The 23,872-nt window shown below is 55.0% G+C and overlaps 1 protein-coding gene and 1 non-coding gene across 2 annotated transcripts; both read right to left on the reverse strand.

Moving 5' to 3' along the window:
- Positions 1-880: 880 nt before the first annotated feature.
- Positions 881-23,326, reverse strand: DYNC1LI2 (dynein cytoplasmic 1 light intermediate chain 2). Its single transcript, XM_075537432.1, has 13 exons — positions 23,019-23,326; positions 22,786-22,859; positions 20,869-20,985; positions 17,374-17,604; positions 11,878-12,047; positions 10,650-10,743; positions 9,653-9,788; positions 7,477-7,588; positions 6,949-7,008; positions 6,331-6,372; positions 5,337-5,454; positions 4,514-4,630; positions 881-3,505 (listed from the first exon to the last, which is right to left on the reverse strand). The coding sequence occupies exons 1-13, from the start codon at positions 23,123-23,125 to the stop codon at positions 3,408-3,410; spliced, it is 1,476 nt and encodes a 491-aa protein (XP_075393547.1). The 5' UTR covers positions 23,126-23,326; the 3' UTR covers positions 881-3,407.
- Positions 11,295-11,400, reverse strand: LOC142432878 (U6 spliceosomal RNA). Its single transcript, XR_012780975.1, has one exon. It is a non-coding gene; the product is annotated as a U6 spliceosomal RNA (small nuclear RNA).
- Positions 23,327-23,872: the final 546 nt, after the last annotated feature.

Raw genomic sequence — 23,872 nt, forward strand, 5'->3', positions numbered from 1 at the left:
GAGGAAGGGAACTATCAACCTAGGTAAAATAATCTGGGTCTTCAGTCTCTCTACACTTTTCTGTAGGTTAAAAAAAAAATTCAAAACAAAAAGAAAACTTGTAACCATTTGGAAGCAAAAAATTCAACATTCTTAAAGGATAGTAACCAGAAGGTAGTACACATACCTTAACAGACTGTTTCCTGGACGGATTTCACTGTAAACAAGCACCATGGTATAGCTTTCCGAAGGTCCCAGATTTATTTGGCCCCCCTCCCTTTCCAGAAAAAAAAAATTTACTCAGCCACCTGCCCTCCCCTGCCTCTGGCCAGTTACAAACGTTTCTACCTGGTGGCCTAGTGGGTAAGTGTTGGGTTGCTAGTTGTAAGGTCAGCAGTTTAGAACACCAGCTGCATCTCAGGAGAAAGGGGCTGTCTACTCCTGTAGTTAGTCTCAGATAGCCAAAGAGACAGTGCTACCCTGTCCTAGAGGGTGCTACGAGTCGGCATCAACGGGATGGCTGGTGGTTTTCGGTTTCTGAGTGCCAGGTCCTCCAGGATAAACCGGAGGGAGCTACCTGCTTTCACGATCCTCCTGGATCACTCCAGGGCGCCCAGGGGCAGCACTGCCCACTAGGAAGCCTCCCTGCTTCTGAACCAACTCCGTGAGAAACGGTGCAAGTCAAGGACAAATCCACCCCAGGCAAGAAGCTGTCAGACAACCGAGAGGCCCAACTTAGCCTCACCCTCACCCAGAGCTTTGCCCACCCGCCTCTCCACACCTCTCCACACAGAGCTTCCAACTTTTCTCGTACACGTGATTCCCCAGCACGGAGCAGCAGGCAAGCTCACTGCTGTCTGAGGGAGGCCTGCTTTACCACAAATTAAGTCACCACGCTGGAAGCGGTCTGGATTCGAGTTTATTGAAGCCGGTCGGTCATTAGGGACATCTTTGTTCAGCGCTAGAAGCAAGGTTCAACAGGACTGCGTATGCACTCGAGCTGGGCCACCCCTCCCCCCTCTCTGGGGACAGCGGAGCACCACAGGGCGTGAGAGCATGGCTGGCGGCAACACTGCCGAGGTCCACTCGGTCCACTCCAGGACACCTGAATATGCCCTCAGTTTAAATACCAATCCCAAGAGCTAAAAAAAGAAAAAGTGCAAATGAAACAAAACGGTCCAGCAGCACGTTGCCTGGAGCAGGTTTCAGGGTGGATCAGCACAGGGCCGGACCACAGCCCCCTTCAAGGGGGGGTTTCTCCCTCTGATTATTTCCACACTTGAGACAAACCAGCAGGTGAGCCCACGATCGTACAAAATAGTCATCACAGTGCCCGACAGTCAGGCACGCAGGTGCAGCCCACGAACCAAAGGACTCTTACTTTGGAAGACAAGGTGGCTCCAAAGCTGGAACATCCCCAAATGAACCACAACAAAGCAAAGCAGCACCGGCCACCCTCCAAAAGAACCCTGTGCTCCCCGGAGCTGGTAGACTTGGGCAGTCACCGACCATGTGACCCAGTGGCCGAGGAGCAGTCACTTCCTGGGAGAAGTCTCAGTGTTTCAGAGGTTGGAGCACATTCTATATCTACCGAGGAAACAGTGCTAAGTTCAAATGAGAAACACAAAAGGTGCCATCTTGGTTAACATGGCACAACTGCGCTGGATCCACTGCAGCGGCCACTTTGGAGGCCACGCAGGTCGTCCTTGCCCCTGACCCGGCTGTCTGGCATCGGGGTGGCCACCCCACAGCCTCCACTCAGTCACCTCACAGTCCTCACCGCACAGCCTGCTAACTGGGAACCACGGTAAAAAAAATGTCTTTAAAAACTGAATTATAAAGAAGAAAAAAATAATGCGTGTTTTCAACAATACAACTGGCACAGGAAACATGTTTTTGTTTGTGAGTCCGCTCAGCTTCCTCTTAACAGTGTTGAGACCATCACAAACAGCAACTCAAGACAAGTCTTGGAGTCTTCCCACGGAGACTACGGGGGTGAGTCCTGCCCAACTACATGAGTGGTCACTCAGAGCCGGCCGGCCAGGACAAGGAACGGCCTCTGGGAGGTTATGTGCAGACAGAGGACAAAAACATTCACGTACAAAAGTAAACTCCACATGAGTGAGTGAGTGTGTGGCTTCTCCCTTGGTGTGACAACACACGTTTTGCAATTAAATTCATGGTAGTGTTTGCAGTTAAACACTGCGGCAGGTATAAGATTAAAAGTGCCATTTCAAATCCACAAAGGTCATTTCCAGAATGGCAGCAAAATACGACGCTGTGCGTGACTGCAGGAAACGGGGAGACGCGGGGAGCTCTGCTCGCCACAAGAAAACAATGTTACATTTTATGAAAAGCACAAAACCAGAGAACCGCATCACTTCCCTTTTCCCGTAGAAAACACGCAGAGCTCTGTCCCTCTGAGAGCGCTGACCAGACTGGGGCGAGGGGGGTGGGGGGGCAGGAAACAAGACCCTTTCGCATCAGTGGACATCTGCGACGGTGTCCACGGACTGTAAGGCAGGGATTGGTGCAAGCCAATCGCCAGAGTGCATTTGCAGCGCCGACCTCGAGCAGACGTGCAGTGGCACGAGGTGTTCCGGTGACACGGGCCAGGACCCCCTGTCGACGAGCAGGCCACCTGTGGTGGTGAAGATGGCACATACAAAACCAGGCACTGCTCAGAACACAGTTCAAAGCAAACCAGCCTGGCCATGGGTGCCCTTCACCAGCCTGCCCGCCGGGCACCTGCCTGCGATGCCCATGTGGGGATCCCTAGCACCTCCGTGGAGCCCGGGCCTGGATCAAACTTGTGGGTTCTGCCAACCTGCTGCCACCACCCCGCCTGACACAGGCGTCCCGCACTTCACACATCCCTCAGACACTGAAGAGGCGGTCAGAAGACATCTAATCCCCATGTGGCTTCGTGTTTAGTTTGGAAAGGCTTCTAAATTTAAATCTGGAACCATGATTCTTGACTTCTACTGAACACAGTCTCAACTAACACTGCTCGCCGCCTCCTCCCTCCAGTCCTCCTCTCGAAACCTGGGCCTTCTGCCACGTCATCTGCTTCCCGAGAACAAGTGGGTTTGCTAACAGGCCTCGGTCAGTCTCATGCCATCTGAGCAGTGACCACCTCAGTCTCGGCTGCTTCCCACCACAGAACGGGCCTTTCTTCTTCCCCCACACAGCCCCGCGCCACCTCCACAGGCACCGGCCGGAGAGTCCAAGGGTCATCCTTAACAAAGGGGTCTGGCACGCAACCTTCCTAAACGGGCACCTCACACTCGGACAAGCCAATGAAGTATTTTTTAAATCTCCCCTGCCCCCCAAAACTGATAGCATGTGCCGTATCAGGAAATCCCGGTCTTAGCAGATCAATATACAGAGTGATTTGGTCGTTTTACAGATGCACTTTGTCCGGAGGCTCAGGCTTCATTTTCCGTTGCATTTGTTAGCGTGGAGTCTGGTTTACGGGTCATTCTATCCAGTTCTTCCTGAACGTTTGTCAACACAGGTTTCTGTCCTAAAAGACAGACAGGCAGTGATGGGTACCAGGAGAGAAGGTAACCAGTGAGAGTCAGATGCTGACTTCTGTCACCTCTGTGGGCGGAGGGAGGTTTCTCTCACCCGTGCACTGAGGAGGAGACGGAGTCCAATGTGGCCTGTCTTCATTCCACTCACCCTGTCACCTGGCCACCCCGGCCCCTCACTCTCTCAACCTGCTTCCAAGAGAGGCTCTCTGTACTTGAGAGAGCCCCAGCACATGGCCTAGGCCCCTCAGACACATACAAGCTGTGGCTCTGTTTCCAGCTTGTCCCAGAGAGGTGTAAGGCCAAGGGCAGGCAGGTCAGTGGTGCATTAAGCGGACGTCCGTGCATTTGCTGAATTATTTGCTGTCCAACACCAACTAGGCCTGCATTGACCCATATTTCCATTAGGAAAGAGACTGCCGACAGACTAGAGGCCAAGGACTCAGAAGCCCCTGCCCCGGGCTGACCTGTGCCCTGGAGACACTAGTGAGGGAAACGCTGGATTAACCTACTTCTTGCCTGGAGAAAACAACAGGCAAAGAAAGCCCCCTGAACTGCTTCCAGCTCCGAGACAGATGTGTTATTTCCAAGGAACTTAGTTCCTTGCTCCAGAGACCCCTTGCCCGACCAGCTCTCACAGAGGCCGGTGGGTGGGCCACCACAGAGCAGAGCAGAGCAGTGGCGTGTGCCTGCAGGTGTGTCTCACCAGAGGAGACAGCCGGCAGGGAGGCGCACAGGCCCTGCACACGGCAGGATGGCAGGAGGGGGCTGAGCAGTGCTCTGCAGAAAACGAAACCAGCGCACGCCCTCGCTCATGGCCTGCTACGCCAGGGTCACGTGTGGGTTTGGGGTGTACTCCAACTCACGCAGGAGCCACTCCTTGAGAGCTGCCCTTGCATGTGTAGTGTACAGTAGGGAGCCGCAGCTCAGGGCGGACAGCACCCTCCTGCCCAGCCTGCACTGCCCACCATGAGGCTCACCAATCCCCTAGGGCCCCGTACCTGACTTCTTGGCTGTGCTCTGCACCCCACTGGCACCAGGACTTCCAGGGGAGCCTGTCTTCTTACTCAGCAGACTGTTGAAGAAACTGGCCAACACCCCTTCGCTTGCTGCGTTATCTAAGGAAACAGTCCAGGGAAGAAGAGTGTCACCCAACGGTGGCTCGGGAGCCAAGGAAACTGGTCCTCACCTTGGAATGACCAACTGTGACCATCATCCTGGGACACTGAGCACACTCATTCACTGCCCCCTCTTCCCCCTGGCCCTGCTGAGGCTAGCAGGCAGCTGGTTACCGGGTAGGAGTCTACTTCCATTGTCCACAGGGCTAAGCATAGCAGATGCCCCCTCGTGACGCCCCAAGCTGTGGGCTCACGGTGGTGGAAGTCCTCAGTTGTGGGGGGTACTCCCATCACTCCTCTTGTCAAGCTCAATTACAGACTACTTTTAAGTAGCCTTGACCCCAAAGGTAGTAGTTTCTCTGAAACCCACCACACACACATTCATTTCATTCCTGCAAGTTAGCTGGGTGGCCTGCATTCAGGAGGCCAGTCTTTTCTGTCTTGGGCTCCTCTCTGAGGCTCTGCACACCCTAGTGTAGCCCTCACAGGGAGATGTGCAAGTCCCCGCTTTTCACAAGGGCCCAGCCAGCCACGGGCCTCCCCTGCTCCCAGAAGACAGGCGTGGAAAGCAGATCTTTTCTTCCCTGGGGAAGCAAACAGCCCTGGCACCCTGGGTCTCCCTCCCCTCCCAAACCCGGGTCACGTGCACCCTCCTGCAGGTTCAGGCTTGCAAGGAAACCACCCTTGAGCAAGGCAAGGTACGTACTTTTGATGTTTGGGTCTGGCTTCTTTACTGACGTGCCTGGAGAGGCGCTGGGCACGGTGGCTGGCCCGCCCCGGCCCTGGGTCCGCGGCGAGCCAGAGGGCCCTCTCGCAGGAGATTCCTAAGTCCAAAACCAGCACAGGTCACACAAGTGCGTAGAAGCAACAGGAAATAGACCAACAACTCTGAACCGCAACATGGGAGAAGGTGCCAGATAAAAATGAGAAAAAAGCAGACAGAACAAAGCTCAAAGAAGGCTAGGCCTACTGGGCTGAGACTGGAGGAAACCCTGAGTTGATCACCCTCGTGAGCTCTGAACTATCCTCTCCACAGGTCACCTTTTAGCCAAATGGTAGATGGGCTTATCAAGAAACCATGTCATCAATCTGGGGGGCCTGTGCTCCCTTAAGCAATCAGGAGACCAAATGGTCAGCATTTGCCCAAGCAGAGAGGAGCAGATGAGTAGGGATAAGGAAGCAGGTTCAACAGAAAACAAGCCAACAGAAAGGGGATCGTGCATCTGAGACACACTAAGGGCTGTGACCTGGGGCACAGAACAAAATGCATGATGTCAGTTAAAGGGGAACCTAATTCACTGTGTAAACTTCCACCTAAACCATGCTAAATTATTATTTACAAAAATAACTGGAATAGATATTCCAAACTTGAAGACACGTTCTGCAGATTGTTTTCCAGGTCCAGGGAACCAGGAACAGGGCTGGGTGAGGGTCACGGGCCCTGGCCCTTTCTGGATCTCGATCTCTCCCAAGAAGCAGATCCTGCTCACAAGGCCTGCTCGCTCTAACGCCCACAGAGCCTAGCTTTCTGCGGACATCTCTGGAGCCCCTACTGTGTTCCTAGCCCTGGACTGTGGAAAGGCCAATGCCTTTGAAAACAGAAAAGGCCCGGGGAGCGTAAGCGTTCACAAATCATGCTATCAAAGGTGGCAGACACCCAGGACCCTGGGCCTGGGCCTGGTTTAGTGCATGGTACTCACGGAGGCTCTCGTGGGCGTGGCTGGCTGCTTGGCAAGGAGTGACTGCAAAAAGAGGGACACACTGCCCATTACCCAAGGCCGGCAGAGTGCACGGAGGAGGGCTGGAAATAACTCACTTCCATGACTTCCACTAGAGGGCACCACTAACAAGAACCCAACTACGCGTGCTTACCACTACAAACGCAAAAAATTAAAATGGAGCAGTTTAGTATATGGTGAAAGAAATAACGCAAACAACCAATTGGAAGTTAAGGACGCAAGCAGGGCACAGGGGGAAAAACAGCTCCATTCGTTGTCACCACTGACCCGGCCAGTCACAGGAGTCTGCCAACACCACAGGGAGGGTGGGAGGGGCAGCGGCTCCCCTCACCTGTGGAATGGGCAGCACAGGTGGGGTGGGGCTATGTCACTAAAGAAGGGCTGCCGGTCCACATTACAAACTGAAACAGCAGCATGTCCAGTGCTGGGAAGCTGCGGGCAGGGAGGACGCGTCCGGCGAGCAGGCCAAGCCCTGGTGGCTGAGGCTCTGCGGCCCCCACCCCCAGGGAGGGAACCAGCACCCCTGTGCCCCTCTTGCACCAGCGGCCTCAGCTCTGGCCTTGCTGTGTGCTCACTCACCTGTTGCTTCATTAGGAACACCTGCTCATCCTCTGCCGCCAACTCTTTGTCGTGCACCAGCTGTGAAGCGACACACTTGGTGATCACAGCCCAAGACAATTGGGAGCCAAGGTCAAAATGCATGCTGAAAACAGCCTTTTTTTAGGAGGGCGGGAGGAGGGGCAGCGGGCAGTGGGCAGAGATGACTGCCAAGTGATGCTCTTTTAGCTTGGCACAACCCCCCTGTCCAAACCAACTTTGGGTCAACAGTTGTTGACTGGCATGTTTAGGGAACAGCAGTGGCCAGGGTCAACGGCGCCCCAGGCTGTCCCAGCCACCTCCACCGCAGGGAACACAGACTACCTGGCCTCCTGCGGCACAATGACAGTGAGGCCCAGGGGTTTAAGCCCAGGTGGCTACCCTGAAGTCATCAGCCCATACCACTGGTCGCTCAGTGGGGGAGCCTGTGGGGCAGTTCCTCTGTCCTAGGCAGTGGCTCTGAGGCAGAGTCAACTGGACACAGCAGGTCTGGGGGACCCACGTGGGTACCTTTCTCACAGGCGGCTTCACGATGAAGTCTTCATAGGCATCCTCAGGCTTCACGGTGGTGAAATTTTCATGTAAAATCGCTACCTTCTTCTCGTTGTCCCAGCCAGCAGGTCTAAGGACAAATGGGGTGGGGGAGCTTGTTTCTCCTCTGCGCGCACACGCACGCACGCACACACACACACACACACACACACACACACACACACACAGTGAGAGGACCCCGGGGGAGGCCTCCTCCCAAGAGCCTGACTGTAGCTGCAGCGTAGAGTGAATAGGTCAAAATTCAGATTTAACCCACAAGCGGAACTTGGCAGGTCCTGCCCCATCCTAAGCTCTCGATGGACCAGCCACACTGACCTGTAGGCAGAAGCCAAGAGAAACGGTGCCCCACTCCAACCCTTACCACCCAGGGCCCTTCAGTGGAGCAGGGCCCTGGTGACCTTGCACTGGGGGTGGCCTGAGGGAGAACCCTGACACTGCCTATAGGTCAGTGTACCCCCCACCCCAGTCTGGTTTCTCTCCCTGGGAGCTCTTCTTTCTGGCAAGTTCTCCAAGGCAGGGCTTAAGCCATAGGGCTGGTATGCAGAGTGAAGGGGGTGCCAGGGCCTGCAGCCACCCTCGCTCTCAAACTAGAGAGGCCCACGAGTCCTCAAGGTCGTGTAAGGTGACATCCCGGGGCAGGCTGGCACCAGGTTCTAAGTTGCAGCTGTGATTCCCACCAGAGCCCATAATGGACAGCATAGCGGCCACGCCCAACATGACACGCCTGCACTCCAGTGCACAGTTGATCCCCAGTGCCCACAGCCACTTGAGAGCCACCGGCTCCCACCAAAAAGGGTGGGCCCGGCCCCTCCAGCTCCTGCCCTGAGCTTGTCTGTGGGCCTCCCCACCACCTCTCTGGACAGGGACTCTACTGCCAGGCAGGGCCTCTAGGTTTGGCCACCTGCACACAGCTCTCCCAGGATGTTCAAGAGGCAGCTTACTCACCTCTGCGACCTAGAGGTTTCACCCCCCCTCCCCTTCAGCTCCACCTGACTCCCTCTGGGCTGCTGGCACCCTCTCCCACCCCATCCCTTCCAGCACCAGCCCTCCCTCCACCACCTGCGCCCCCTCACTGCTCCTGAAGGGCTTCCCCTCATCAGTACAGGCTTGTCCCCCACATCACTCTTCCTGGGTATGTCCCCAGCGAAGCCTGGGTGTCGGGCCTCAGCGTTTACCCAGATTTCGCTGCTCAGAGATCTGAGCAGAGACCAGAACAGTGGTGGACTAACAGTCTCCAGGGGCCACCGGGCCACCATTCCTATCGCCATCACATCCCAGAGAGGGGCAGAAACACCCTCCGGCCAGCAGGCCCCCAAGTCTCTGGCCAAGCCGAGCAGCCCCAACACCCCCAAGTGTGAGCTGCAAAACACCCAAAGTGTTCCGTGTGCCCGAGCCAGCAGGGGTGCAAAGAGCACCGAGGCCAGTTTTGCTACAAAGATACAGGCAGTCCCAGGTACGAACCAGATCTACACCTGTGACAAAGAACTTGCAGGTGACCAGAGCAAGCAGGTAGTTAGTTCTCAGCCTTACACCAGTGAAAGAGGTGCCCGGTGGCACCGTAGTCAGCTTCAAGGTTAGTGGTTTGAAGCCACCAGGCTCTCCCAGGGAGAAAGAGACTGGTGGTTCCCGTACAAGTGTACAGTCCCAAAGCCTCGGGCAGTTCTGTCCCAAGGGGTTGCTGTGAGCACGGCCAGCCCAGCTGCATGAGAGCTGTGTGGTTAGCGCGAGCAGAGGCTCAGCAAAGCCTTCTCCACGGCTTCAAAGCTGCGTGTGCAGCCAGGAAAAGTGACTGTGGTGCAGGACGTGTGGTGTGCAGGGGTGAGGTCAGTCACTTCAAAGTGAGGGCAAATTCATGTCACAGAAGGGCAGGTAAGTAGGAAATGTCCCCAAGTCCGCATGCCCCAAAGCACAGCTAGCTCCCCATAGGGTTAAGTGGCATGAGTGTTGGCAGCCGGCTCTCAATACAGAAGGGCAGTACTCCCGCCTCCGTCTGCCCACTGCCCAGGTCCGAGGCCGGAGGCAGCGTCTGGAGAGAAATTGGCCTGGCAGTGCCCAGGTGCAAGCCAGGCCCAGGCAGAAGAGCACAACAGAGACAATGGGTAGGACAGAAGAGCATGACCGTCAAGGGACTCACATAAAAACAGCATCCTTCTCCACAACCAAGGCCGGGGTGGCGAAGTGGAAGCCGTAGGTTTTATGAACAATGTACTTGTACAACAAGTCGAGGTTTTTCTCTTCCTTCACCGACGTGTAAATCAAGGCAGCTCCATCTGAGCATCTGCTTAAGGAAAATGGATTCCGTGCCAAGCACACCCCAGCCGGAGGTGCCAAACGCTACTCCCAGGTGGGCTGGTTTGTGGACAGCACCCAATTAGTACAGGTGCCAACACATTGAACTTCAAAAGGAGCAGGTGAACCAAGTCAAAAGCATGAAGCAGGTCGAGGCTGGGGCTGCAGGTCGCTCTCTGCAGGAGGCACTACTGGTTTGAGGCAAACCCAGCCTATCAGGGGACACAGTCCTCCTGGGCCGGGTGCACACGTGGGACCAAGTTCACTGTCACCCATCATTTATGTGGGCTGGGGGCCTGCCTGTCAGCACCTTCAGCTGGTTTTCAGCCTCTAGTGGGGGGTAGGGGGAGAGGGACAAGCCCAAGGGCCCCAAGGAAGAAAGAAGACCTGGCCATCTCCCTGCCAGCCCCATCCCAGGGCACAGGCTGCTGATACCAAGTGCCCCTGGGGTTGCTCAGAAGTGAGGCTCCGTGGCTGCTGACAGCACCCCTCTGCCAGGCAGCACCAGACAGAAAGGGTGCCAACGCTTGTGGCCTTTAATCCAACAGCCAGCTGGGTGACTAAGCAGAGCTGGCAGAAAAGCAAGATGAGGCTCTTACAGTGAGTCTGGGAAACCCAACGGGGCAGTCCCACCCTTAGACGGTCCCAGAGTCAGAACTGACTCGAAGGCAGGGAGGTTGGTTTGGGTTTTCTTTGGCCAGAAAAGTAACACTTAAAATGAGATCCAAGGTGGGATAAGTTGTCCAGCCTCGAAGTACAAGATCAAGGGACAAAACGTGGGAGCTTCTTTCTCCCGGGAGAAGAGACTCCCGGCTGCGGGCGGGCGGCGCTCAGGAGGATACACTGGAGGCAGAACCTCCGGAGGTGGGACTGGATGAAGTCAAAGTGCTCGTCCCGGTAGTCGTGCTCCTTCTCCAGGACACTCACCGCGTCGCACTGCGGGGCAGACAGACACACAGACACCAGGAGTCAGCCGTGCCCCGCCCCCACCACTCATGGCTCCACCAAGGAAGTCGGAGCCCAGGGTACCTATGTGTAGCTCGGAAGAAAATTGAAAAATTGAAAAGAACACGACTCAGCTAACAGTGATATTATTTGCGTGTAAAAATGTATTTATGGACTGACTTTTCAGAGAGCTAGGAACCAAGGAGCCATCAAGTCCTGCTCTCTAACTCTACCCGGGGTGAGTACACCGATGAAGGCAATGCTTGTTGGGACTATGATGTTAGAATGATATGCGCAAAGAGTGCTGTTATTATGCCCTTATGCTCATACTTGCCCTAATACTCTTATCCTTAGTAGTTTGAGTTACTGTTAGATTGTTTGATGTGAATAAACCGAGCATGCGAAAATGTTAAAAAAAAATGTATTTATGGTTCTGGAAAAATGTAATTGTTGTGAGGGGCAAGACTGGCTCTTCCATCTCAGCAGTTTGCCAACCATGTTCTAAGTCCAACCACACCTGGGAGCCGAGGGACATGGTGGCCCTGACTGGGGAATGCTTCCTGAATTTCAATGTCATCCTTGCAGGGGCCGTGCTAATCTCTGTATCGCTCGCTCCAAGTTTAGTACACGTGCTGCCCAAGAAAGCACGGAATGCACCTGGATTCCTCCACAAACAAACCTTGCTCAAGCCCTCAGCACCCCACAGGGGAGAAGAAACGAAGCCTGACTGTCTCATCCTCCTTGTCCTGAGGTGTTAGTTCATCACCTACCTTCCTTCCACGAACCCTCTCAGGTCCGACAACATATCTGCTCTCTGCCTGGACCTGCAGAGAGCAAAGTCCCAAGGCCTCCCACTCCCCCACTGTATAATTTCACCCCAAGATTGGACCTGAAATTGAGTCTTAGTTCCACGTTTGAATCACTCAGTAAGGGCAGCGGTCTTGAGCAAAGTGAAGGTCGATGCCAGGTCTCCAGCAGTGTGAAATCTAACAGGAGTGATTTTCCCCCCTGCCTTGGTCAGTGTACCTTAAACCACCCAAACAAGCGACCCCCCCCCCTAAGCAGCAGCCTGATGACAGCCATTCAGATGGTCCTCCAGCTGGCGGAGGCTCCCCAGGCACACACCTTCGTGCACACCACCAGCACTGGGATCCCCAGGTTATGCGTCAGCACGCTGTCGCCCAGAGGCAGGGCAACGTTTTCTTCGTCCGGGCCTGAGGCCAGAGGCCCTCTTCGCTGTGGGGAACCTTGACAACCTTCTTCAGGCTCAACATAGTCTTGGAAATCTTTCATAACTACAACAGGAAGAAGAAAACAAATGAGGACACGTGTGTGTGTGTGTGTGTGTGTGTGTGCGCGCACGCGCGCAGACAGACACAGTACCAGAAATGTGGATGGGAGTTTGAGAAACAGACAACAGCGGTCACAAGCATAAGGGCTGTGACAAGCTCACCCTCCCTGGTTTACCGAGACACCAGGAGCTGAAGGTCATGCAAAACACCACTGGCTTCAGGCCCGCGGAGGCAGAGGCCAAGGGCTGGCCCACCCCCGCAGTGGCAGAAAGGCTGAGAAGTGATGCCGACCAACGACTGTATCGTTACCACTGACTGATGCTGGCTTGCGGTGACCTGCTAACTTTCTCCAATAAGCCCCCCGAACTGTGAGCATCGAGTGAGCACTGCAATGACTTCTGGAACCAGAAGAGCAGCTGAGGGCCATGGGAGAGGCAGGAGGGATGGCGGCATCAGAATACTGAAAGGCGGGTGGAGTGTGGAGGCAGGTCCAACCTCTACCTCGTGGCAATAGGGAAGCCAGAGGTGGTCAGATCAGGTCCCCTCCATGCTAGTTTTTCAGTTAGGCCAAAACCACACCCCCAAACCAAACCATTGCCCTTGCGTGTATTCTGATTCAGTGACCCTATAGGACAGATAGCACTAACAGAACTGGATTAAAGAGGATCAGAGAGAGAGATGTATGCACTCCTCTTCAACCACAACATCGGTTCCTAACTTTTTTTAAACACTGGATCCACATTTACAAAGATTTTAGTCATCACAGGCGCCCTAGGGGTTTAGTGGATCTGCTGCCTTGGGCTGCTAACTGCAGGTCAGCAGTTAGAAACCACCAGCTGCTCAGAGGGGACGCGAGGCTTTCTTGGAAGCCCACAGGGGCAGTTCTACTCTCTCCTGTGGAGTCGCTAGGAGGCAGAATGGACTTCTTGGTTGTGTTTTAGGCTATCGGTTTCTGAGCTTCTGGAATTTTCTGCAAGTTGTCTTTTTCTGAAGAAACTGAAGGGGGAAAACCACCCCACAACAAAACAACAGCCTCGGCGCCAACATGCCTATGATACCTCATCTCGATAATGCTCCTGCAAGATGAGCAACCTCCTCCAGCGGCCTCTGAGTTACAACAGAAACACAGGTCCTGGAGGGATGAAAGGGCCTCACATTTTCTCCTTAGAAGCATTTTCACAAATCTTCAAGTCTGTGAGAAACACAATGCCCTAATTGTCCGGGCAAACTCTGCAACTGCTTAAGATCACATGAGGCATTCGGGTGAGGCTTCTCAGGGGGCAGAGCCTGGACTTGGACAGGTGACCAAGCAATGGTAGGCAGTGAGGCAGCTGGCTGGGCAGCCCAGCTGGCTCTGGGAGCACCCCCATACCAGCATGTGGTGCAGACACGGTCAGGATGAGGCCTGCCCCACCCCAGCAGACACCCCAGCTTTAACAGGTCTGCATTTCAGATTGGCGTGAGTGGGGGAGGAGCCAATGTCTGCGCACACACATCTGTGAGCAGGGAGGGTCTCTGCGCCTCTCCTCTCCCTTCCCCTCCCCACCCCTTAGACAACCCTCCTGATGGCTCTGGGGCTGCTCTGCCAGCCCCCTCACTTCCCTGGATCCTGCAGCTCAACAGCCACCAGAGACCCAAGGCCTGAGGAAAGTGGTCCCCAGAGCGAGCAAGTGGCCCTGCACGGAGCAGCTCTCCAGATCCACAGGCTGGAGGCCCACCGCCCTTCACTTGCTCACAGCACCACCTGGAGGCAAATGCATCTGAACAAGAGCCAGCCAATGGATGGTAACCCCAAGGAGCCCTCAGTGCCCAGCGGAGGTGGGCCCTCGGCAGATCCACCCGAATCAGGACACAGACACAGCCCAGCAAATGCCCCGCCTCCAGATGCCCGCTCCTCTTCCTCCTCACCCCAGGACCCTGAGCGCTCGCAGCACACACGGCCACCCCAAGAAAAGCCCACCGCCCCCAGCCTCCTCAAGGCACAGCAGCCGTTCCGGCCGCTTCCTCCACCTGCTGCCCGGAGGCCAGATGAAGCCCAGAGCTGGGGTTGCCGGGAAGGGAACACCTACAAAGGGCAAGGCGGCAGGTCCTTGAGCTGCCCTCCGAGAGCGGCTCTCCAGCTGTGACCTGCCTGCCTCTGGGTCTCCTCTAAGGGTCCCTGTCACACGCCACTGAATCTAACCATCAATGACTATAGCACAGTCGGTCCCGAGTCTCGAGGGAGCAGTAACTTGTCAGCTCTGTGCCCCAGAGTGTCCCAAGTGGCTGGAAAAGGGCGCACGCCCATGTCTTCGAGAGCTAAGAAGGTCTTCAGTGGTGACAGCTGCCCAGTACACTTGAAAATGGCTTAAATGGCAACTTTCACGTGATATGCATCCTACCACAAAGTTAAAAACACACCGAGCTCAGCCTCTTTCTTGCTTGCTTGCACAAATCCTGACAAGGCCCCGCTCCGAGAGCCCCATGCGCCTGTGTCTGCCACTTCTCCGTGGGGTGGGGCTGACGGAAACCAGCGCGCCAGTCGCAGTGCTCTGGGATTATCTACTTCGGGGGAGAAAGCGGCATTATCTAGGAAGGCAGCAGTTAGCCGAGCGGGCTGAGCTGCATGCCAATCAGTGCAGCGTGTGACCCAGGAGACACGCACGCACCACACGCTGAAGATGAAGTGAACGCCTTCCGGTCTGAGCTCACGTGAGGCAGGGCAGGAAGACATATCCCGGGGCTTCAATGTGAAAAGCACGTTGAGATGTCTGTGCCCTTCCTTCTGCCAGGAAGTGTGAAGGTCCTGTGTGCCCAGCCCAGAAGCCTCATTCACTGCTAAAGGGATGAGGTCATCCATGGAAATATGCCAGGCCGAGCCAGCCTGCCCTGCCGAGACGGCTGGTCCCTGCCACTGCCGCCCCAGCTCCAGCCCCCGCCCCTTCCCTGGCAAGTGGACAGGAGCTGATGTAACTGCACAGAGGCAAAGGAAATGAAAAGGCAGCGTCCGAACCACAGCCAGGAAAAACAAAAACATCCTGACTTCCTTTAATTTTCAAATTCTTTGTTCTCAAAAGGACCTAACTATCCTTAGTCTTAATAATAGCCTTTCGTTTTAACGATAAGAAAAAGACCCTCCTAATTCTAACTGAAGTCATAGTTGCTGGATTCCAAAAATAACTAAGGAGCGAATCAAAGCCGCTTCTTTGGGACTTCCCCTAAGCCAGCGGCTCTCAACCTGTGGGTCTCAACCCCTTTGGGAGTCAAATGACCTTTTCACAGGCATTGCCCGATTCAGACCAGTAGCAGAATGACAGGGTTATGGCATGAGGAAGGTTGAGAACTACTGCTCTAAAGCCTACCACCACCAAGAGGGTGTAGCACACTGGCAGTGCAGTGAACTGATGACGTCATCGTCCAGTCAGTCTCTCTAAGCGCCACCACGGGACCAGTGGGACTGCAGATGTGATGGGCTGATTGCCACTGGCATCCAGTTGACTCCTAGGCAGTGACCCTGCACAGAGACCGTCGGCTCTGCAGAAGCAGGCACTCCACTTTCTCTTGCACAGCCCGACTCTCCTGGTGGGTCTAACTCCCCCAATGCCTCTCCCACAGCACCCGGGGCACCCTGGTTGGGCAGGACCCGGCCAATAAGGTATATAAAACCCCAACATGGGGTCTGGTCAGCCTTGTTATCTTGTGAGGGTTAAAATCAGCCATCCCAGAGGCAGAAGGGGAACTTGCTACCTCCCAGAAACAAGTCCTGGTTGTGGAGCAGGACCTCAAGATTCCTACAGCAAACCTCTGCGATCCAGCAGACAGCCGCAGCAGTACCCATGGGGAGCAACAGTACAGGTGTCCCAGCAATGGTGGCAACAGAATCAGGAAATCCACCAAGGATGGTGTGGTGAACGTCCCTCACCAGGGAGCGAGAAAGCTGACTGCCCTCGGGCAGGAGGTTTGCTGGGCAAGTGTAGCCAGGGGAACGAGATGTGCGACCCACAGAGCAAGAGCTGAGTGCCTCTGGGCTAAGGCTGACTGGCGCAGTGGGCATTTATTGGCAGTGCTAAAAGAATTTGGGAGCACTTGCCCGAGCAGGGCAGAGGCCACCCGAGAGAAGTGGGCGTACAGGCATGGCTGAGAAGCTGTCCTGACTGAATAACTGTATCCTGACCACTTCTGATCCTAGTGATTTCTCTAATAAGCCTCACAAGTCCTGACTGTGAGTTCTGTATGCCCCCAGCAGAGAAGTCAAGCCCGCTGTGGAGAACATCCGGTGTCAGAACGTTTGGTAGCAAGGCAGAGGCCTGTCCGTCTGCCTCACAGGATTCGGCCTTGGGCGGATGCTGACTTTGATCCTCTCCCCCAGCCTCCACGCAGCCAGAGCACTCCGATGTTGCCTCCAAGACAGCGGACAGGGCTTTCATCACCGAGGGGAAAGCCAGGGCAATGGCGCACGATGCAGACACAGCCAATGCCCACACCCACTGATGCTCAGTGGCAGACGGGCAGCAACGGAAAGGCAAAATGATCCTTAGAGCTGCCCACTTTTGGGGAGGCAAGCAAGGAATCCTTCTTTGCACAATAAGGAACAAGGAACCACTGACAGGTGCCCCCTGCCTTTCAAAAGTGTGCTTCACCCCACTTTGCTGATAAGCGGTAGAAAACTGAGGACATTCATTTGTATGAAACAGAGCAGAGTGAAACTAGCAGGCAGCATGCACCTGAGCAAAGTGCAGATGCCAAGCTCCTTCCCGGCAGCTACTCCAGCGGCCCAGCAGCAAGCCGCCACAGGGCTGAACAGTGTCTGCAACACTGTGGTGGCGGGAGGTGAGATTCTGTGTGTTACTTGGGGGATAACTCGGGGGCAGTCCTGAGAAGACTTACAAAAAGACCTGTGGCCCAGGAGTAACGGGCTACTAACCAAAAGGTTGGCGGGTGGTTGGACCCCACCTTTGCTCCGCTGGAGATGAAGCAGGCTTGCTTCTGTAAAGGTTTCCAGCCTCAGAAATCCCACGGACTCCACATTCTCCCCTAGAGGAGTCGAGCTGACTCGATGGCAGCACGTTTGAGTTGGGTTTTTAGAAACGCCCAAGAACGTTTTCCAAATTAACGGCAGCTGCTTCTGTATGCCATTTCCACTTAGCAAGGCCTACGCACACAGGACACCCTACTTTCGGATAGTGGCAAAAACCTGCATTTTCTCCAACCAGACACTTAGAACACTTTATGATGACTGAGCTTACGAGAGCAACCCTGGCAGAAACAGAGCAAACCGAACGTGAGCGCTCTGTACAAGCAGCTCTGGAGTCCTGACAGCTTCCACGTAAGAAGGTGTGGCTTTACTTACACTTCCGCTCCAGTTCCCTCATGTCTTCAGGTGGGATTTTCATTTTATCAATGTGCTCTCGTAAAACACTAGCCCATTTCTGTAGTGATTCCAACACAGTCCAAGGCCGAGACATGTCTGCCACAAAAATGACAAGGGTCTCTGGCAAGGCCTCGGCTGAGATGGCGAACTTGAGCAGGCCTTTGTGGTACAGGTCTCCGTCCAGGATCCACACGTTGCAGCGCGTGTGATCTAGGAAAAGAGGCGAAGACAGCACATTACCACAGGCGACCACCAGCACCTGGAACCAGAGCCGTGAGGAGGACCCGGAAGGTGACGCCGCGGGATGCAGACAGAAATCCTCACTGGAAAAGGGCCCCAGCCTCAGTACCCACCAACTGCCGGGGCTTGAACGTGAAAAGCCGCCATAATATATGATGTGCCCACACCTTAAAAAGCCCAGCAAGATCTAAGGGATGAAGTCATTTTCACTGTGGACAACAATCAAGAGCCAGGAGGGAAAGCTGCACACGTCCCCTGTCCAATTGTACCGCAGATGAAATAAGCACCCCATTCTCCGAAGACGCCAGCCGTGGGCGCGGCGGTGCCTGTTGGCAAACAAACCCCTCTGTGTCCGTCACACTGAGGAGCACATTCACCCGTGGCTGACGGAGGGCACCCAGAGACGGGCCCTTGGTCTTTACACAGCACGACAAAGCACTGCTGAGAGAAAGGCAACGACCAAGGACGGGTCATGGCGGCACGACGAGATGACAGTCATTTTGCCACGACAGGAACAGTGAGGCTCACAGTTGGTGCTTTTACGGGAGCACGGATCGCATCTGAAATGCGGAGGGAAGGGAACAGGGTCAGGGTACAGGCGAAAGCCAACCGGTCAGGAAGCGGGAGTGGCTGAAGGCAGGTGATGGGTCTGTGGGGGAGATGAGTCTCTCCTTTTTAGGGATACTGCAGTTTTCAAAATAATAAAAATTAGGGCCATCTACACATGAATGTACAAATACTGACATTAAAGGAGGCATAAGGTTCTAAAATCACACCTGGATGTTTAAACACAGAAGACAATTCTCCAAACTGATTATATATACATATACATTTAAAGCCTTTTTTGAGAACTTTTAAAAATAAAAATGCCCCAAGGAAAAACTCCTACCATCAGAAACACCATTTCACTAAATTTTCCACCAGAAAATTCCAACACCTACTTTAAAATCCTGTCTTAAACATGACTTAGCTTTTGAAGTGCAATCAATTCATTTACACACAGTCAAACTTCCTGTTTCTCTGTTCTAATATGGTATTTCCATCCAGTGGCACTTTCCAATTCAGAGATGACAGATTTGGTTTAGGTGTGGTGAGTCCTTTACAACCACTGCTCCCCCCAGCACCGGGGTCTCCTTTCTGCCTGTTTCTCTCCCTGCCACACAGTGCCACACCTAAGCCTGGAGGGCACACACCACTGCCCCAGCTCAGCAGACAAGAGGTTGCCTGACCAGCCAGACCCTGCTCTCTGTGGGCGAATGCCCAGGGAGTGTCTACTTAGAATCCAGCTGCACCACACCAGGGCTGGCACACATGTAATTAGCCACAGGTAAGGGCGACCTGTCATCACCCAGGAACTCACAGCCAACAAAGCACATCCATACAGGCGGCCGTCAAGGTAACCTTAAAGAGGTTCACACGGTGCTTAAGACTGAGCACTGTTTGCAGGCGGCTCTGGATGACGGTGAACGTACAAAATCCATTGGCAGAGTCCCCACGTAGAGTGAGCGTCACTGAATTCATTTCTGGTCCTCAACCGAGGATGCAGATAGCCCTGCTCTCAGGCACAGTGCATTGGAGAGAGGATTACCTGTACCCTTCTCCAGCCAGCCCAGGGAGGGGCAGTCTCTCTTAGAGGCTCGCAGGAGTGTACCCTTGATGGAGCCACCATCCTGGGGACAATTGTGAGGGTTGCACAGTCGTGTCTTGGTTGGAAGGCCTAGGAGCAATCTGGTAAGCTCTTCTACCCGGCAGAATGTGTGTGGTCCCAGGCATGGCCCTGCTCTCGCTTCTATTGCCCCACCTGTGACACTGATGTACTGATCTGCCACCAATCATGCATGGGAGTTCCCCTAGTTAACTAGCATCCTGCCTGTGAACCCTGGGGCACTGGTATGACCTCCTGCTAGTGACCTCCATCATCCGGATGATGTGTTTTTGTTTTTGTCCTTTTCAGGACTTAAAACATTTCCCCCTTCAATTATATTGGAGATTTGGGTCTCCTTTGTACCCTAAAACACAAGGAAGGAGGCAGGTGAATGTTAGCGTGAGGCTTTGGTATAAAATGCACTCACGCCATCCTGAAACTGAAGAGGCTGCAGTGGCCCAGAGAGCACCCACACCATGTTTCATACTTTCCCAGGAGTCACGTGAAGGGGATGAGCACTACCATGTCTCGGGGTCTCTGCTAAACCTGACATGCATCGCTCATCCAAGGACACGTCCAACAGACCCGGGGTATCTGGTCTACCACTGAGGAAACCAGGGGCCATAGTCAGTACCCAAGGCCACACACAGGAAATTAGGAATGTGATTCAAAACCAGCTCTGCCTGCCTCTCAACACAGGCTCCACAGAATGGTACTGCCCAAGCATGCTCACGCTGAGCACATGCACAAGAGATCCGGATTACTGTGAGGTCCTCCAGGCCAGCGACCGAGCCTGTGCCCACTGAGACTAGCCCAGACTCCTGGGCACCACAGCACCTCCGCCCTTTTCACAAGGAGTCCCCTAGGTACTGGGTTTACCGCTGTGTCCCTGGGGAACGGTTCAGCTTAGCAAAGGATTATGGGCGAGCGGAGGGGAGAGGAGGCAGGCAAAAAACATCTTTGGGGCTCTACACCAGTTTAACGAAATACTTTGTCCCCAGACCTCTTCTAAAATCTAGTATTCCAATCCAACTCACAATTACAAAAAGCACATTAAAAATTGTATCTAACAGAAGAGTGCTTTCAACTACTCTAACTACTCTGTGGGCAGAAGCTACTCTAACATGCTTGCTGGAGGTAAGGCATTTAGAGACAACGGTACTGTTCCCATGCCCAGGACCTTTGCATTTCTAAACTGTCACAAAGAGCCTCAGGGAAGTCCCCATGAACTTGTTAAGCCCTTACACAGGGAGCCGCTGCAGTCTCACACTCCCCCTAGAAGCAGGCAGGATAACAAGGGTGCCCAGCCAGCCGCCACGCAGCCCTCTCATAAACACACCATCCACACCATTCTATGTCGATTGGAACTTGACCCCTGGTATCCCCTTTAAGTAGGGGTTAGCCAGAACAACAGCTAAAGCTCCCCCCCCGTTTCTGCCAACATCCACCATGAGAAAGGGGGTACTGCGGTATGATAGACACCCACTTCATCGACTGCCTTGTGACTCAGCAGAAGGCAGAGGGTGCAAGAGCGGCAGCCAGGGAGCTGAGTCTGGCCTGCACCCGCCAGGGACCCCGGCACCACTCACCATCTCGGTCCTCGTCGTGGACACTGAGGTAGAGATACTCTAGGCCTCTTCCTTTCTTGCCATGCTCAGCTCCTTGCAGTTTCGTCATTAGGGTTGTTTTGCCGGAACCATCTTCACCTACAAATGATTTTTGCAGGGAGACAGGTGTACACTGTTTGCTCAGGGTGAAGAGGAATTGTCCTGACATTTGAGTGAGGACAAACCGCTAAACGTGACGGGCGCAGACTCGGCCGAAGCCTCGGCTGCATTCATCCACAGATCAGGCTTTGGTGTGACACTGGCTGGAGGGATGGGGTGGGAAGGCCCCTGATTCCAGCAGGACTTTCTATGGAGGCTGTCCTCACCCCACAAGAGAAGGACCAAGTCAGGGCCCCAGGGCCCACCACACTTTTGTCAGACATGCATTTGGGGAAGTGCAAGGAAAACGTGGGTTCTCACCAAAGCCTAGGGACTGGGTTCTCACCAAAGGCACATTTCCCATAAGGATGCAATCTTCCAATGATAATTAACTTCAAAGTTGGGGAAGTAGGAGCTAAAAAGGTCTGATCCTTCCTTACCCCCCTGAAGGACGGCGTTACTATTCACTTCTGATTTCGCACATCTCCTCCATTAGCAGTCTAAGGCTGGGAAACCGATGAAAATAATTACAGACCTGAGCGAAACGCTTCAAGGGCAACCTCTGTAATTATCAAGCATCTTCTTATCTCCCTCTGCCCAACCAACAAGCCTCCCTCTCCTCACAATGAAAACAGAAAACCCTCCAAAAAAACCAAATCCCCAATTCTAAAGAGAAGCACAAGAAGAAACATCAGTAGGCACTGAATTAAAATGGCATGACAGACCACGGGGACTGAAAGGCATCCAACAGATCCCGGGCCTCCTCTCCATGGCAGATGCCACTACTTCAGCCAGGCCTCCACAACCCCAGACCATGGAGAGCGCCTGTCAGCCAGACTTCAGGACCCGCCTAGTCCTCCCTCAGGGAACCCTAGGAAGCCCACTAAGGCAGCTATTCTTACAAGATCTGGGGTGTGGAAGGGGAAACACATGGCCCTGAGGATCAGAACCTATCAGGAAGAAGCACTAACTTGTGAGCCCTTCACAATACGGCTCCGATTTGCTTCATCAATCACCTTCTGCAAGAAGCTTCCCGAAGATTCCAAATCCCGCACCCCCCCCCTTGACACCTCTGTTCCAGAAAACACAGTTCCTCCCTGTTCCATGCCCCTTCACACTTCTGCAAAATGACACACCCCACCAAGCCCAGTGTGGCTCCCACGCCAATCCCCTGCAGGTGGTGTCGTGTGAGATGTCCCCCAGGAGCATGACAGTCGTCTGTACTGTCCCAGTGCCCAGCCCACAGGCCCCTCCACACACAAGCTTGGCTGCAGGATGAACCGGGCCAAACTTCCTGCACAGTTTGGGGAAACTGAGGCCTGCACGGTGAATCAGCCTGTCTGGGTAACTCGGCAGTGGGAAGATGGTATCACGCAGAAAAGTGCCAGGGCTCACGCCCAGGCCAGCTGCCCAATCCCTAAAAACGTCACAGGGCTGCTCCTGCAGACCCCCAAACGAATCGGACTCCAAGTCGCCTAGGGTTCCCCCAACTCCTCCGGCTGCCCTCATCCATCGCCGCCGCTCTAACGGGGTACCGGCACTGCAAGTCCGGCCGACTTGCCGTCCAGGGGGCAGGGCGCAATGTGTCACCCACCCCACGCCAGTGCCACTGCGCTCGCTAGGCGGGCCCGGTCGCAGCCCCAGGCACAGCAGCTGCCCGCTCTCCGCTGCCCACGCCCCGCCGGGCCCCGACAGCCGCGATGGGAAGAGGCGGGCCGGCGAGGGCCGGGCAGCCCGGGCGCGAGAGGCGCGCCCGCCTTGCCACCCAGCTCCGGGGCAACGCCCGCCGCCGCCGCTCACCGAAAACCAGGATGTTCTTGCCAGACGGCAGCTTGGACCTGGCGCGAGTGGACACTTCGCTTAAGATCGAGGACCTACGATGACAATGACAACAGCAGTCAGCCCCGAGCCGGCCCGGGAGGTCTGGACCTGACCGGCCCGCCTGGCTGTTGGACGAGCCGAGCAGCCCGGCCGGCGGGCTCCCCACCCGGCCGCGTCCTCCCCGGGCTAGCCCGGCCGCCCCGCGGCCTCACCACAAACTCTGGCCTTCCTCCTCCTCACTGGTCAGGTCGCCGGCGGCCGAGACTGACGGCCCATTGGGGCCCAGCAGCACCTTCTTCTCCACCCCCACCGGCGCCATCTTGCCAACTGCAGCCACAAAGAGGGCCCTCCCCCGGGCCTGCCGAGGACCCGTGAGGACCCCGGCCGGGCCGCCCGATGCCCGCCGCCCAGCGCGGCGCTTCTCGCCGCCAGGCCCGCGGGGTCCGCACTGCCCGTCGGGTCCCGCAGGGCTCGCGACGTCCGCGGGCACCGGAGGCGCCAGACGCTGCCGCGGTGGCGGGCGGTGGCGGGCGGCGGGCAGGCGGCTTCCGGGACAGCCCTGCGCAGGGAGGGGCCGGGGCGGCGCGCGCGAGCGCCCTCTGCTGGCCGAGAGGCCCTTGGTGCGCGGGCGGCTCCTCCCGCTGTGTCCAGAGAACCCAGGCAGCCAATGCGACAGATGGGCAAGTCCAGGCTTTGGAATCATGCATTTACCTAGCGCTTATCGCGTGCCAACGGGAACATGTTGTCATACATCTCTTCCACTTACAGATATGGAGACGGAAACTCAACTGCAGGAGCCTGCCCCAAGACCCAATGGAAAAAAAGTAGTGGCCCAGTGCCTCCCTTCTCAAACTTTTTTTTAAAAACGTTTTATTAGGGGCTCATACAACTCTTATCACAATCCATACATACATCAATTGTGTAAAGCACATCTGTACATTCATTGCCCTCATCATTTTCAAAGCATTTGCTCTCCACCTAAGCCCCTGGCATCACTTTTTCCCCCTTCCTCCCCGCTCCCCCCTCCCTCATGAGCCCTTGGTAATTTATAAATTATTATTTTGTC

The sequence above is a fragment of the Tenrec ecaudatus genome, chromosome 18, assembly GCF_050624435.1.
Source record: "Tenrec ecaudatus isolate mTenEca1 chromosome 18, mTenEca1.hap1, whole genome shotgun sequence".
Lineage (NCBI taxonomy): Eukaryota > Metazoa > Chordata > Mammalia > Afrosoricida > Tenrecidae > Tenrec > Tenrec ecaudatus.

Excerpts from the sequence above, each read along its gene's own strand:
- DYNC1LI2 (XM_075537432.1), bottom strand. The coding sequence starts at position 23,125 with ATGGCGCCGGTGGGGGTGGAGAAGAAGGTGCTGCTGGGCCCCAATGGG. Across the intron at positions 22,860-23,018 it reads GAGGAAGGCCAGAGTTTGTG|GTCCTCGATCTTAAGCGAAG; the intron begins GTGAGGCCGCGG and ends TTGTCATCGTAG. Across the intron at positions 7,009-7,476 it reads TGAAGCCGCCTGTGAGAAAG|CTGGTGCACGACAAAGAGTT; the intron begins GTACCCACGTGG and ends GTCGCTTCACAG.